Source organism: Prorops nasuta, unplaced genomic scaffold (assembly GCF_024137725.1).
Source record: "Prorops nasuta isolate Cenicafe-Biocafe unplaced genomic scaffold, Cenicafe_Pnas_1.2 PNAS00009, whole genome shotgun sequence".
Classification (NCBI taxonomy): domain Eukaryota; kingdom Metazoa; phylum Arthropoda; class Insecta; order Hymenoptera; family Bethylidae; genus Prorops; species Prorops nasuta.
This window is the reverse complement of record NW_027116806.1, coordinates 8,271,083-8,282,786: the sequence shown is the minus strand read 5'-3', so window position 1 is coordinate 8,282,786 and position 11,704 is coordinate 8,271,083. Positions and strand designations below refer to the sequence as shown.

Sequence of the window (11,704 nt, the reverse complement as noted above, 5' to 3'; positions counted from 1 at the left end):
TGCATTTCTGCAGCGTAATATTGATCCGGAAATATATATATGTATACTGGAGAGAGAGAGAGAGAGAGAGAGCGAGACTGCACTTCTCACGTAGATTGCACACTAGCGCGAATCTCTTATTTCGCAATCGTTATCGCATTCAAACACGTTTCTTAAAACTCTGTATCGAATGGCCATCGCAAACCTTTTTTGTCTTAACCTTATATCTCAATTAATGATTTTCACGTACATATATATAACATTTAACCAGGAATCTTTTTTTTATTATTACTCGAATGCACACGATCAACGCTTGGCTCTTCCAGGCCTCTTTATACTTTATTTTTATGTTAAACATTCATTAATATTTAATGAATTTCTAGAAACGAACGGAAGTTAATTGTCTTTTTTCTATGAAAATCTTTTGGACTTTCGAAATTCATTTATATCGTTCGCTTTTCATACTTATAAACATCGGCTCATTCCAACTGTTTAGATTGGCCTGCTCTCTCAAGCTCCAAATTAGATTTATGTTCCAAGCATTCGTCTCTCTTCCCATTGTTTAAAATCGCACGCTGGACTCGCGCGATTCGTTTCCCAACGAAACTCTCTCTCTTTCTCTCTCTCTCTCTGTCGGTAGAATTCTATTTTCGCGCGCAGACTTTAATCAAGGTAAATGAAAAATCGATACTCGAATGCTTATTGAATCACTTGGCGAAAATATTGCAAAAAATGTCACACTAAAATGTAAATAAAATTCTGCCATTTTTTCTGCACTTATAGGCATTCTTAATAGCTCGCTCGTTCCCAAAATGTTATCGATCGTTCGGATTCACTGGGATTTATATACATATATACATATAGATATTGCCTTTCATAAATTGTCACATTACATCGTTGCGTCTCTATTATATCATCGATGCGATATCGTTATTATTATTGTGATTATATTGCTTTGCCGTTACATTGGATATCTTTGTATGTGTGCTATAATAAGATGAGCCAGTCAAGCATCATGCACAAATTAATGTTGTATCGTAGATTCTTGCGAGAGAAATTTCAAATGGGCGTTACGATGATTAAATGTATGTTGTGCATCTTTGAAAAAAATCTATAATTCTATCGTTAGAGGAAAGGTTATGAGTGTGTTTGTGTGTGCATACGCTGACGCGCGTATGGATATGTTCTATGGTGATATAGTAAATGTAAAAGGCATTAGAAACTAGAAGAAGAGAGGAGATTGAGAAAGGAATTAATAACAGTATTTGGGACCCTCCGTAGAACTTTTTTAAGATATTAGCTAACTAGCAGATCGAAATTTAACAAAAAAAGAAGTATATTATATGGATATTATTATACATGAAATAAACATTTATACATATATAAAATCATATATATTTAAGGAGAGTAATTTGTTGGTGCAATTTGATCCGCACCCGCAGTGTATATAAATTATAAAAGTCAGACGAGAGACGAGACTCGATACGAGAGGAGAGAGGAGACGAGACGAGAGCGAGATCGTTAATTTTGAAAAATGTGCAGCGGCCTGGGAGAAGAAAAAGAAACGCTACGATGTGGATGAGAGAATGGATGAGGAAATGAGGAGGTATATAGAATTTGAAGGAATATTATTGATCGGGCCGCGAGGATGCGTTACTGGCGCGGATTCTCGTTGAGATTGTAGGAAAAAGCGAGGAGATGCGGCGGCGAATAAAATTGGATGAGCGATTTGGGGAGGTTTGAGGTGGCGCGAATTTCGTTCCAGGCACCGTCGGGACTTGCCAACTGGGTTATTTCGACGAGGAGACGATATCGATCCGAAGAAATATCCGCGCGTCGAAAAGCCAAGAGAAGAAGCAGGAGTCGCCTGCAGGAGCGAAAGAGCTGGGGGCAGAGAGAAGCCCCGGTGAAATTCAAATAAGTCAACTGCGCGCGTGTACGATCGATACACCTTTGGACCTCATTCGATATTAATCGAAGAGGGATCGAGCGACGCGACCGTGAAAAAAGGAAAGCTCCTTCTTTCTATCCTGGTAAAAGCACAGCTACCTTAGCTACCCATGTATGTATATGTGTGTACACATATATATATATATATATAAACCCATTCCACTGCCAGCACAAGCAGTCCTTCGGGTCCTCCTTTAGCTTCCTTCCCAGCTCCTTTTTCCACTGTCTGCAGCACTCCTCAACTTTTCACTCGCTATACACACACACCATTACCTTGTTATTCTCATTGTCCAATTCCTCCTCAATGTTTTCCTTCGATTATCTCTTCTTCTAGCTTCTCTCAATACAGCGACTATCGTCGACTAATGCTGTTTGTCCTCGTGAAATGAGCTACAGCATGAAAATATAGAGTGCCGTTAACAAAGGGAGAGCTAATATTCCTTCAATGAAATTAGGAGCAACAGTTTCCTAAAGATAAAGCGCGTTGCGTCGAGTCTGAAAAGTTTTCACCTTACAATAATCATAATTTTCAAGCTTTTATGCGCGAGCTAACTGTTGTTAAAAGGGTTGCTCCTTCGTTTACAACGCTATCTCCCCCCATCGCTCCTTCAGCCAATGCTACGTACATTGTGTATCTAAATAGATTACAGATATCGTATCATTTCTTCAACAATCGTACAGCAGCGAAAATTCTATTTGATCGTTATCCAGACATATTTCATCTGTCCTAGTCACCAAAGAATCCATTCTTTTTTTTACATTTCCTTATGCTTTCTTCCCTTTTTCCTTACAATTCTACGCGTACTTCAGTCTAGCGTCTACCATCTCATAGATACATTTTCAGTACAATACAAGAATTTAGCAATCGTTTGAATCTTACAATGGAACGATAATACTATGAGAATTGGCGGACCTGTAACAACTGCTGCATAATTAAGCGTCTGTGCTTTGTGTGTTTTCATGCCTCTCCATGTAGGAAATCGGACAATGAGAGGAGACGAAAGGAGAATGTGTGGCTGCCCGTGTCAGCTGGCCTATCGTATTAACAGTCTTATATTGAGAATATTAAATTTACACAATCGGTTCGCGTCTCACGTATTCCTCGCAACGACTACTGACCGTTATAACATTCCGGCCGTGACGCCGAGTTTAAAGCATTTAACAAATCCACCTTCCCATTTCCATTATCAAGTATCGACAGCAAAGGCCACGAGTCTGGACGTACGAAGTATTAGAAACGTTTTCGGGTCGGTTTGCGTCCGATTAACGAATACAAAGGAAAACGAGCCGTTAGGCTTCTTCTTGCAGTCTGTAGTCCAGTGTAATTTATCATTATTATTATTATTATTAAGGTTCCAAATGAGCGATTATTATATTAATGATGAAACTCGTGTTATTTGCAACCGTCTGGTTCAAGGTGATCTTCTTCGCTATGTTAAACGTAATGACGAATTAATTCAAGTGATAGAGGTAAGGGTTGAGAGTAAGAGAGAAAGAGATAGTAAGCAAGAGTGGTAGTTGTGCAAATTGTTTTCTTTAATGCGCATGAGAGAATGAATAATGAGATCAGAATGAGAGAGCGAGCAATTTAAAGCGTAAAAGGTACACACTTCCAAAGTGAGCATTTTCATTAACCCCCTTGTGTGTAGTGTGTAGCCCTAGGAGTTCTAGGCATTGTGAATGTAGTGCATTAGATATTATAAAAATGAAAGAAGCAAAGTATTCAACAATAGAGAATAATATCGACGTTATTATATGGACTATAAAAAAGGAAATTGACTTTAACATAAGTTTTAGATAATTTTAAGATAAATGGCCAAATGCGAGTGTAGATTGTACATACATTATGTCTCATTATGATTGTTAAATAAAAGTAATTATTGAATATGTGTAAATCAAGCTTTCATCCTCACAAAAACAGGCATGTAAGTGTACACGCATATTTTGTTGCTCGATGGACACCGAAAAATAGGAAGAAAAGTAAAAAGATAGGTAGAAATCTAATCTAAATTAAATTAAATAATTGGAGTAGATCAATTGTTCGCGGAATGTCTTATTGTTGAATTTATGTAGATTAGACAATTAACTTGACGCACGATAATCTTTTCATTTAAATTTTATTTTAAGTCTTATTCCAATTTATCGAGTATTGGGTTAACATGGATTCTCTTGAAAATTGTGGACTTGGCACCTTCTTAATGGCCAATTCAAATAAATGCGCGATCCTCTACTCGAATAAAGTTTCATTATACATTTTATACGTATACATATATATATATATATATTTCTGTATATGTATATAAATATTGCCGTATACGCGATATAATAGTGCCGCGCCGCATTAATTGAAACATTGGATCGTATTGATCAAACCGATTTCATATTACGATCCTTGCTTCAAGCTTTTACAAAATATTAGTGGAAACTTATGCGAGAATGTTCCTTCTTGATCATACAAGATTACAAACTATACACAGGGCTATTGAGGCTTAAACCATGGAGGCTACAGTCACCCAACAGGACACTTGATGCGTATAATTTTTAAAAACCGATTTATTAAAAAACACACTAGTAATCAATAATTAGAAACGCCTTATACGATAAATATTGGACAGATGAGCTACCCAGCAATGAATTCAGATGGGGCTTCTCCTGTTCGGATTGGCATAGTCATTTCCTTTATATGATTGTAGAAAAAACCACATTTGCCGTTACACCATTCCTAAATAGAGAAACAAGAGCTATTTAGTTAAAATATGTTATGCGTGCCGCTGACATGTTGAGTGCGGGATGGAGCAGACACTTACGGCGCGTAGCAATAATGACAAACTGTCTGACAAGATGAAAGGGTCATTTGCCCCTACAACAGAGTACATCTCCGTTTTCTCACCGGCTCTGGCGGTTCTAAAGCTGCTAAAATCGCTTCGTCAAAAACATTTTTTAAACCTTTCTGTAAATTTCAATGAAAATAATATTAAGCATTCCACTTTACGGCTATACTATTAAGTGCTTTTCAATTAGCTTTCAAATTGACACAGTAAGACACAGCTGCTAAAGTAACTGTTCAGCAAGTACATACATTTGCATCACACTGTGTCAAATTCTAAGCTAGCTGATTAGCATTGATTACAATTTAATATTAATCTAAACACAACATAGGTAGCATTAATAACTGACTGATTTCAGTTGAATCCACAGAAACTTACTTGTGTTAGGGCACTGCATTCAACATATTTTACTGCTTTCAATTCTTTTGCAAGTTTTTCACCTTGATCATTCAGAATTGGTTTTTGTTTGTTTTTTGCAAGTTTTTCAGTGGTAGCAGCATCATCCCGTAAATCTATTTGTGTTCCTACCAATAAGAACGGTGTTTTTTGACAATGATGCGTTATTTCTGGCACCCACTGAAAGCAAAAAATTAATATTGATACATCGAGCCTGTCTAATGTTTGTTATCAGAGAAACACTAAAGATGCATCATACCTTTTCTTTAACATTTTCAAAAGATGATGGAGACACAACAGAGAAACATACAAGGAATACATCAGTTTGTGGATAACTTAAAGGTCTTAGGCGATCATAATCCTCCTGGCCTATTATGGAGCAATAAAATTTTCTTTTACGATCAACAAAATATAATAAAATTATAACAAAACATTTACCAGCTGTATCAAACAACCCTAGGGTGTATGGTTCCCCTCCAATCATAACAGTGACCGCATAATTGTCAAATACTGTAGGTACATACTCCGATGGAAATTTGTTTGTTGTGTACGATATCAACAAACAAGTTTTACCAACCGCTCCATCTCCTACTACGACACATTTTATTGTCTGCATTTTTCAGTGCTCTGACCTCTTGTCTACAAACAAGTGTACAATTATACAAAAATATGTCTATATATTAAAGCTACTTCTTTATTATAATATATAAGGCAAAATTTTGAAACTTTTATATCAAGTATTAACAAAACATATGTAGAGAGTTTCAAATTCAAGTCCTATAATTATAAATTAGAGTAAATATATACAAAATTATATAACTATAATCAATTAAGGTCTCTACTAATGGTTAGTTATTATGATTTTGCAAATTTATCATGTGCTAAACACAAGAAAATCAAAGTGAGCAAAATAATAACATGTGTCAGAATGCAAAATACAACATTGATATGCAAATGTCAAATTGCACAAATTACCGTGTAACTAGAAGTAATTGATAGTAACAAAATGTCCAATAACAGAAAATATCTAATGATTGTTTTCTACGAAAACTCTAATCAACGGAAAAGCTGTACTTCAAGTACTATTGAAATAATTGCAAACAGGGGAGCTCGTGAATTGTTTTTGGAGACGCCATTTTGCTTAATATGTCAAATCCAGCATTTGTTTTCTTTAATTACTACAACTGTATTAGATACGATGCACTCTACAAAGATATTACCGGCTTCGATTCTACCTATTATAATGAAAGATTAATGAAAAAAATAATGAAAATTTAAATTAAAAACTCACGAGCAACTGGGCGTCGACCAGGAGGTAACAGTGGTAACACTCACTCAGATATATGATATATGTATACGAAACGCTTCCGCGTTTAGTTATATACAGTTTTCCTTATAAGAAATATCATTACCAGAGGGCGCTAATAAAACGTGTGGAAGTTGCGTTGTCGGTACTTCAGAGTGGATAACTTTTTGTCCAAAGCCGATAAACCTATTTAAATGTATTTATTTTATGCTTTTATCACAAGCGAGATACATGTTACAATAATGTAGGTTATAAACGTGGCCACATGGGTAGAGGAAGGCTTACAGATTGTATACTAATGTATACGTCCTTTCGCATCGAAGCCTGAGCCCTGAAGAGTTCTGGTCCTTCTGGTCTTTGAGTGTTTCGTGGTTATCCGGTGTCGGTGCTAACCGTGCTAACCTTGGAAAAATGATTTTTTTCAAGGTCGCTAACTTGTTTTGTCAATGTTGAAGCTGAAACCACAATTACTTCCCCAGTCCCCTTGAGATTTGCGAGACAGCGTCGTAGAACTATACGTCTGGTTGAAATAGCCCTCAAGATTTTGAGAATCAAGCTCTGATGAAAAGTTTCCCATGTTTTCTTACATAAAATTACTTTTACAATAAATAGAATCTACTTTTATGGAGTTTATTTAATTACACTGAAAAAGTATATTAACCAAATAAATATAAGTAAACAGAACACAATACAAAACCGAATTGCCAAATTTTAACTCCATTAAATACTTTTCTTCTGTTATGTTTTCAATCTAACTTAATAGTGTTTCTTTATCAATATAAATTGTTCAATAAAAATGTTTAAGATATGTAATTTTTCTTCTGATCTTTTTAAATTGAAGCCAATTGTAGATTGGTTACTCGATTTCTTATTGGAGCAACAATTGCATAACGACGAGGAGGTTTGTTTTAACTTCAATCTTGGTAATCAGTCGAATCGTCGCCGTTTAAAACGTAGTCGGAGCAAACCTAGATCGTGTTGAGTCTCTAGTTCGAGTCGAGCTCGAGTGACGTCTCTGAATACGGCCCTTAGGTTGGTCCCTCTTTGAGTGCCATCGGTGTGATTCCTGTGGTGGTGTTCCTTCAATTGCTTCGCCTTGTTAAGATTGTCTGCGTCCGTTTTACTGGTGTATGCTGATTTTGACCTATCCACACCGATGTTCTTTACTTTATTATATACGAAATCAATCCAGAACGGTTCGCCTGGTACATCGAGAGTCTCTTCCAATCCCTGATAGAAAATATCCTCTGGAGTATGAAATTTCATATTTAGATCTAGTCGGTTACATATCTGTTCAATATACCACCGACTTCCATCAGGCGGACCAGGTTGACCTTCCCATTCACTTGAACTTGATTTTGTATCAATCTGTCTGAGTTCATCCGGAATACTTAACTTTATTGTTACATCGGATTTCTTAAAAGTAGGGTAATGCACGGAATTAAAAAGTCTTCATGCATTTGAACCCGTTCAGGTGTATCCTTGAAAGTTCTATATTTACTTAAGTCCATCACGGTTTTCCGTGGAATAGCCTCCTCACAGTCCTCACCATAATCATAATCTTCTAAATTCATAGTATGCTTTAGTGTTAAAAACGACGTCTGACGTGGCTGAAGATGAGCTTCTCAGCTTGTAGACTTTTACAATCCACTCTGATCACATTGGGCCACCGCAGTCCGCAAAGCGAGACACGACAAAACACTATATACATACATATGTATAGTAGAGTGGTAGAAAGAAAGAGCAATCTCCCGTTTCATCTCTGGTAATATACGCTAATAAAGTACTAAACAAAAACAGTGAAGTGAGAATGTGTAGTAATGCATATGCATACTAACAGCGTTATCTATCGGTAACATTTAGCATTTTTGGTTGGGGGAGAACGTTTTTCTATACATATATTGCAATACATTCTCCCTATATTAAGGGCTGTATTTTTTTTAACTACACTTTTAACACTTTTCGCAAAAGGTGTAGAAAGTGTGTAGCATATTTGCATAAGTACTTTACTAGCGTATACATAGAACAGAATAAAAACAAATAGAGAAGTTGGTAACCGCGCACATGATAAACACGGTAGACCGCGCGGTCGCTCATAGAGGCTTTTAAAATTAAAATCTTGTCCACATCTTTGTCCAGGTTCATCCAACCACGACTGTCATGAGTGTCAGATCATTCAGATCGTCGGGCATAAATTCTGTGTCCCAGCCCCCAGGGGGAGCTTTGTTGCAGGAAACACAAAACACTCCTGTTGTCAGCCAAACTTGCTGTGCCACCTTGCCGCTCCACACTTGGGTTTTGATTGTTACGGTTGTGATCAGTTGTGATGTGTCAAGTCTGTTGGAGTATTCCATTCATATAATTTTAAGAATTAGATGTGTTATTTGTTGTGTCAAAAAGACGATAAAGCATAATTCTGCTAAAATGGTTGCAATTAAACCAAGAAAAAATTCCAATAAAAATCCACCGATTTTCAGTCATGAATTTGTTATACAAAATCATGCAGATATTGTATCTTGCGTTGCAATGGTAATTGTAATAGGGTTGATGATACAGGCAAGTACAATTTTTTAATATACAAATATAATGTTCTGCTTTATATTTTAAATAATTTACAAGTAATAAAAAAGATAGTATACAGTTTTACAATAAAATTGGAATTATAAAGCTTGTTTAATGTCATCCATATGTTTCAACTATTACTTGCTATTATTAAAAAGAATATCCATTATTATTTTGTTTTTTAAATAATTTTTAGTATCATTATGGATTATTAGGTAATGGTGTTATTTTCAGTAACTAAATGAATAAGTGCTTAGTACATTAAATTATTATATATCATTTTATAAGCTTTGCTACACCACACGAGTTCCATTTTTTAAAATGGCATAAGCAGGCTTGAGTTGGAATAAAGAGGGGGGGGGGGGGCGTTAGGGCGACACACATATGGTTTGTTTTTCTGTGTTGTTACTTGTTTACACTTTTCATCAAAATTAGCCGGTGCTTTTAAGCTATCCGTCGGAACAGTATACGAAAGTCTGAGATTGATATTAATAAGATTTAAAGATTACGTACATGCGATGATAGAGAATAAGTTAAGGAGACGCGAGAGAGGCCCAAAATTTGTACATCTGAGACTCAGATCTCTCATTAAAAACAAAAAATTCGACCGAGATCCTTATTACTCGGCTCGAAGAAATTCGATAAAACTATGAACTAAATTACTGTTTGTTATTAATAACTTAATTTAATTTTAACTCATGACAATGGTTGCTAAGCTGAACAAATTTTTAATTTAACATAGTTAACTTGAGATTATGTATTTTAGGCTACATCTCCATGGGCGTATATGTTTATTGCTATCCATCATACTGTTGAAGCCCCTGAAGGTGCAGATCCACCAGTACCAAATAAGTATACTACAGGCTGGAAAGATGCTTGTGCAGTATTCTTTTACTTTCTCTTTGCAATTGTAATGCATGCTGTGTTCCAGGAATATGTATTTGATGTAAATATTTTTTTTGTAAATTACTTCTAATTCCTGATATGAAATGCTCATTCAAAAGTAATTAAATTTTTTATTACAGAAAATATCAAAACGCTTACATTTAAGCAAGGTTAAACTGGCCAAATTTAATGAATCAAGCCAGTTGGTACTGTTTTATGTCTTTTCTGCCATCTGGGGCATAGATATTATAATTCGGTGAGATATAAAATTAATAAAAAAAAAATCATGATATATTAACAATTTTACAAATGACTTGTATTTTTCAGGGAAAACTTATTACTAAATTTACCACAGTTATGGGAAAGCTATCCATTACTAATGTCGTTTTCATTGAAATTATTCTTTATTACACAATTAGCATATTGGCTACATTGTTACCCTGAATTATATTTTCAACGAATTAAGAAGGAGAATATCTTACCACATGCTGCATTAGCTACTACAGGTTTACTTTTTACAGCTGGAGCTTATTTTTCAAAGTAAGACTTGTTTATGGCAGTATATTTTATATTATAATATTTCTATTTTATCAACAAATATCTGAAAAACATATGAATGATATAGAAAATAGATGGAATAAATATTACAGAGTATGAAGGAGTATAAAATAATGTACACAGTTAATAATTTTAGGGCTTCTTAAGATTATTGCTCTTTGTCATTCTTAACAAAATATAGTGTTATTTACTCCATAAAGATGTCCTAATAAAAAATTATTAATTTCTAGCTTCCAGCAGGTGGGCGTTCTGTTACTCGTTTTTCATTATATAGGTGATGCATTTCAGCATGGTGCAAGACTTGTCCATTTCATAAATCAGAATGAAAATTATACAAAAGGTAAAATTATACTATGTGCTTATTAATTTTACTAAGAAGTTTTTTCATAACATAAAATTTTTCTTTTTAGTGGCCTTTTTGATAGCCAATGCAATATACATTTTTGCTCGTATTGCAACTTTTGCCTTGACAGCATTGGTATTCTTGTATGGCCTAAATCAAGTTGAGCCATCTTTTAATTTCTCTACAGGCAATTTTAATACTCCAATAGTACAGTACTCTATTTTAAGTATCATTACAATTTTCCAAGCACATCTCCTTTATGTGTTCATTAAGAGACAAGTTAAATATGCAAAAGAAAATGCTGCGCCAGTTGTTATCAGGACAAAGTCTAAACAAAAATTGAAAAAGAAAGATGGTAAACATACATTATTTTTAAAAGTTACTTTTTACCCATTTGAAAATGTTTCCATTTATTTAATATTTTTAATTTTAGGAAAAAAGCCTGTTTCTGAGGATGATGATTTACCAGAGGTTGATCAAGCTACAAAGAAACATTTGAGAAACAGATTTATATCAAAAGCTAAATAAATATTATTTTGAAAGTTTTAAAAATATTTATTAAATTTTTTCCTATATTATGAAATTAAAAAATTTAATAAAATACACAGATTAGAATTAGATTTTCTACTTTTTATAAAAGGATGTTGTCTAATTACATTGTTAAGAAAAATAAAACTACTATAAATATTATTAAAAGTAGATTTTCCATTTTAGAAATTAGTTATCTTACAGAAAATTTGTATGCAATTATTATTGTAAACATGAGTAGACGCTAAGGAGTACTAAAGACTCTATTTTTCTAGTCTCTTGAGCAAAATCAATGCGAATATGTTTATACATACATACATATGTATGTATGTACACTACCTCGGCTTTGACTGGCTAGTGGCTACGCCA

At 34.5% G+C, this 11,704-nt stretch overlaps 2 protein-coding genes across 4 annotated transcripts; one reads left to right on the top strand and one right to left on the bottom strand.

Annotated features, from left to right (window-relative positions):
• Positions 1 to 72: 72 nt before the first annotated feature.
• On the bottom strand, positions 73 to 6,881 carry LOC136776556 (cdc42 homolog). 2 transcript variants are annotated; one of them, XM_066732173.1, is made up of 7 exons: positions 6,745 to 6,881; positions 6,445 to 6,645; positions 5,592 to 5,792; positions 5,413 to 5,522; positions 5,136 to 5,333; positions 4,737 to 4,879; positions 73 to 4,651 (listed from the first exon to the last, which is right to left on the bottom strand). In XM_066732173.1, the coding sequence occupies exons 3-6, from the start codon at positions 5,767 to 5,769 to the stop codon at positions 4,790 to 4,792; spliced, it is 576 nt and encodes a 191-aa protein (XP_066588270.1). In that variant the 5' UTR covers positions 5,770 to 5,792; positions 6,445 to 6,645; positions 6,745 to 6,881; the 3' UTR covers positions 73 to 4,651; positions 4,737 to 4,789. The 2 variants fall into 2 exon arrangements, with proteins under 2 accessions (XP_066588270.1, XP_066588271.1); XM_066732174.1 differs by lacking the exons at positions 6,445 to 6,645; positions 6,745 to 6,881 and adding an exon at positions 6,129 to 6,406.
• Positions 6,882 to 7,450: 569 nt separating this feature from the next.
• Positions 7,451 to 11,473, top strand: TRAM (translocating chain-associated membrane protein 1). Of its 2 annotated transcripts, none has more exons than XM_066732171.1 (8): positions 7,451 to 7,587; positions 8,599 to 9,015; positions 9,788 to 9,967; positions 10,047 to 10,162; positions 10,234 to 10,446; positions 10,695 to 10,804; positions 10,875 to 11,162; positions 11,241 to 11,473. In XM_066732171.1, the coding sequence occupies exons 2-8, from the start codon at positions 8,620 to 8,622 to the stop codon at positions 11,333 to 11,335; spliced, it is 1,398 nt and encodes a 465-aa protein (XP_066588268.1). In that variant the 5' UTR covers positions 7,451 to 7,587; positions 8,599 to 8,619; the 3' UTR covers positions 11,336 to 11,473. The 2 variants fall into 2 exon arrangements, with proteins under 2 accessions (XP_066588268.1, XP_066588266.1); XM_066732169.1 differs by lacking the exon at positions 7,451 to 7,587 and adding an exon at positions 8,117 to 8,224.
• The last annotated feature ends 231 nt before the right edge of the window (positions 11,474 to 11,704 follow it).

Bases quoted from the DNA above. Each gene is read 5' to 3' on its own strand.
- LOC136776556 (XM_066732173.1), bottom strand. From the start codon at position 5,769: ATGCAGACAATAAAATGTGTCGTAGTAGGAGATGGAGCGGTTGGTAAA. The intron at 5,334-5,412 runs GTATGATGCATC...TTTTGCTTTCAG, and splicing joins TTGAAAATGTTAAAGAAAAG to TGGGTGCCAGAAATAACGCA. The intron at 4,880-5,135 runs GTAAGTTTCTGT...TGAAATTTACAG, and splicing joins AATGCAGTGCCCTAACACAA to AAAGGTTTAAAAAATGTTTT.
- TRAM (XM_066732171.1), top strand. From the start codon at position 8,620: ATGAGTGTCAGATCATTCAGATCGTCGGGCATAAATTCTGTGTCCCAG. The intron at 9,968-10,046 runs GTAAATATTTTT...TTTTTATTACAG, and splicing joins TCCAGGAATATGTATTTGAT to AAAATATCAAAACGCTTACA. The intron at 11,163-11,240 runs GTAAACATACAT...TTTTAATTTTAG, and splicing joins AAAATTGAAAAAGAAAGATG to GAAAAAAGCCTGTTTCTGAG.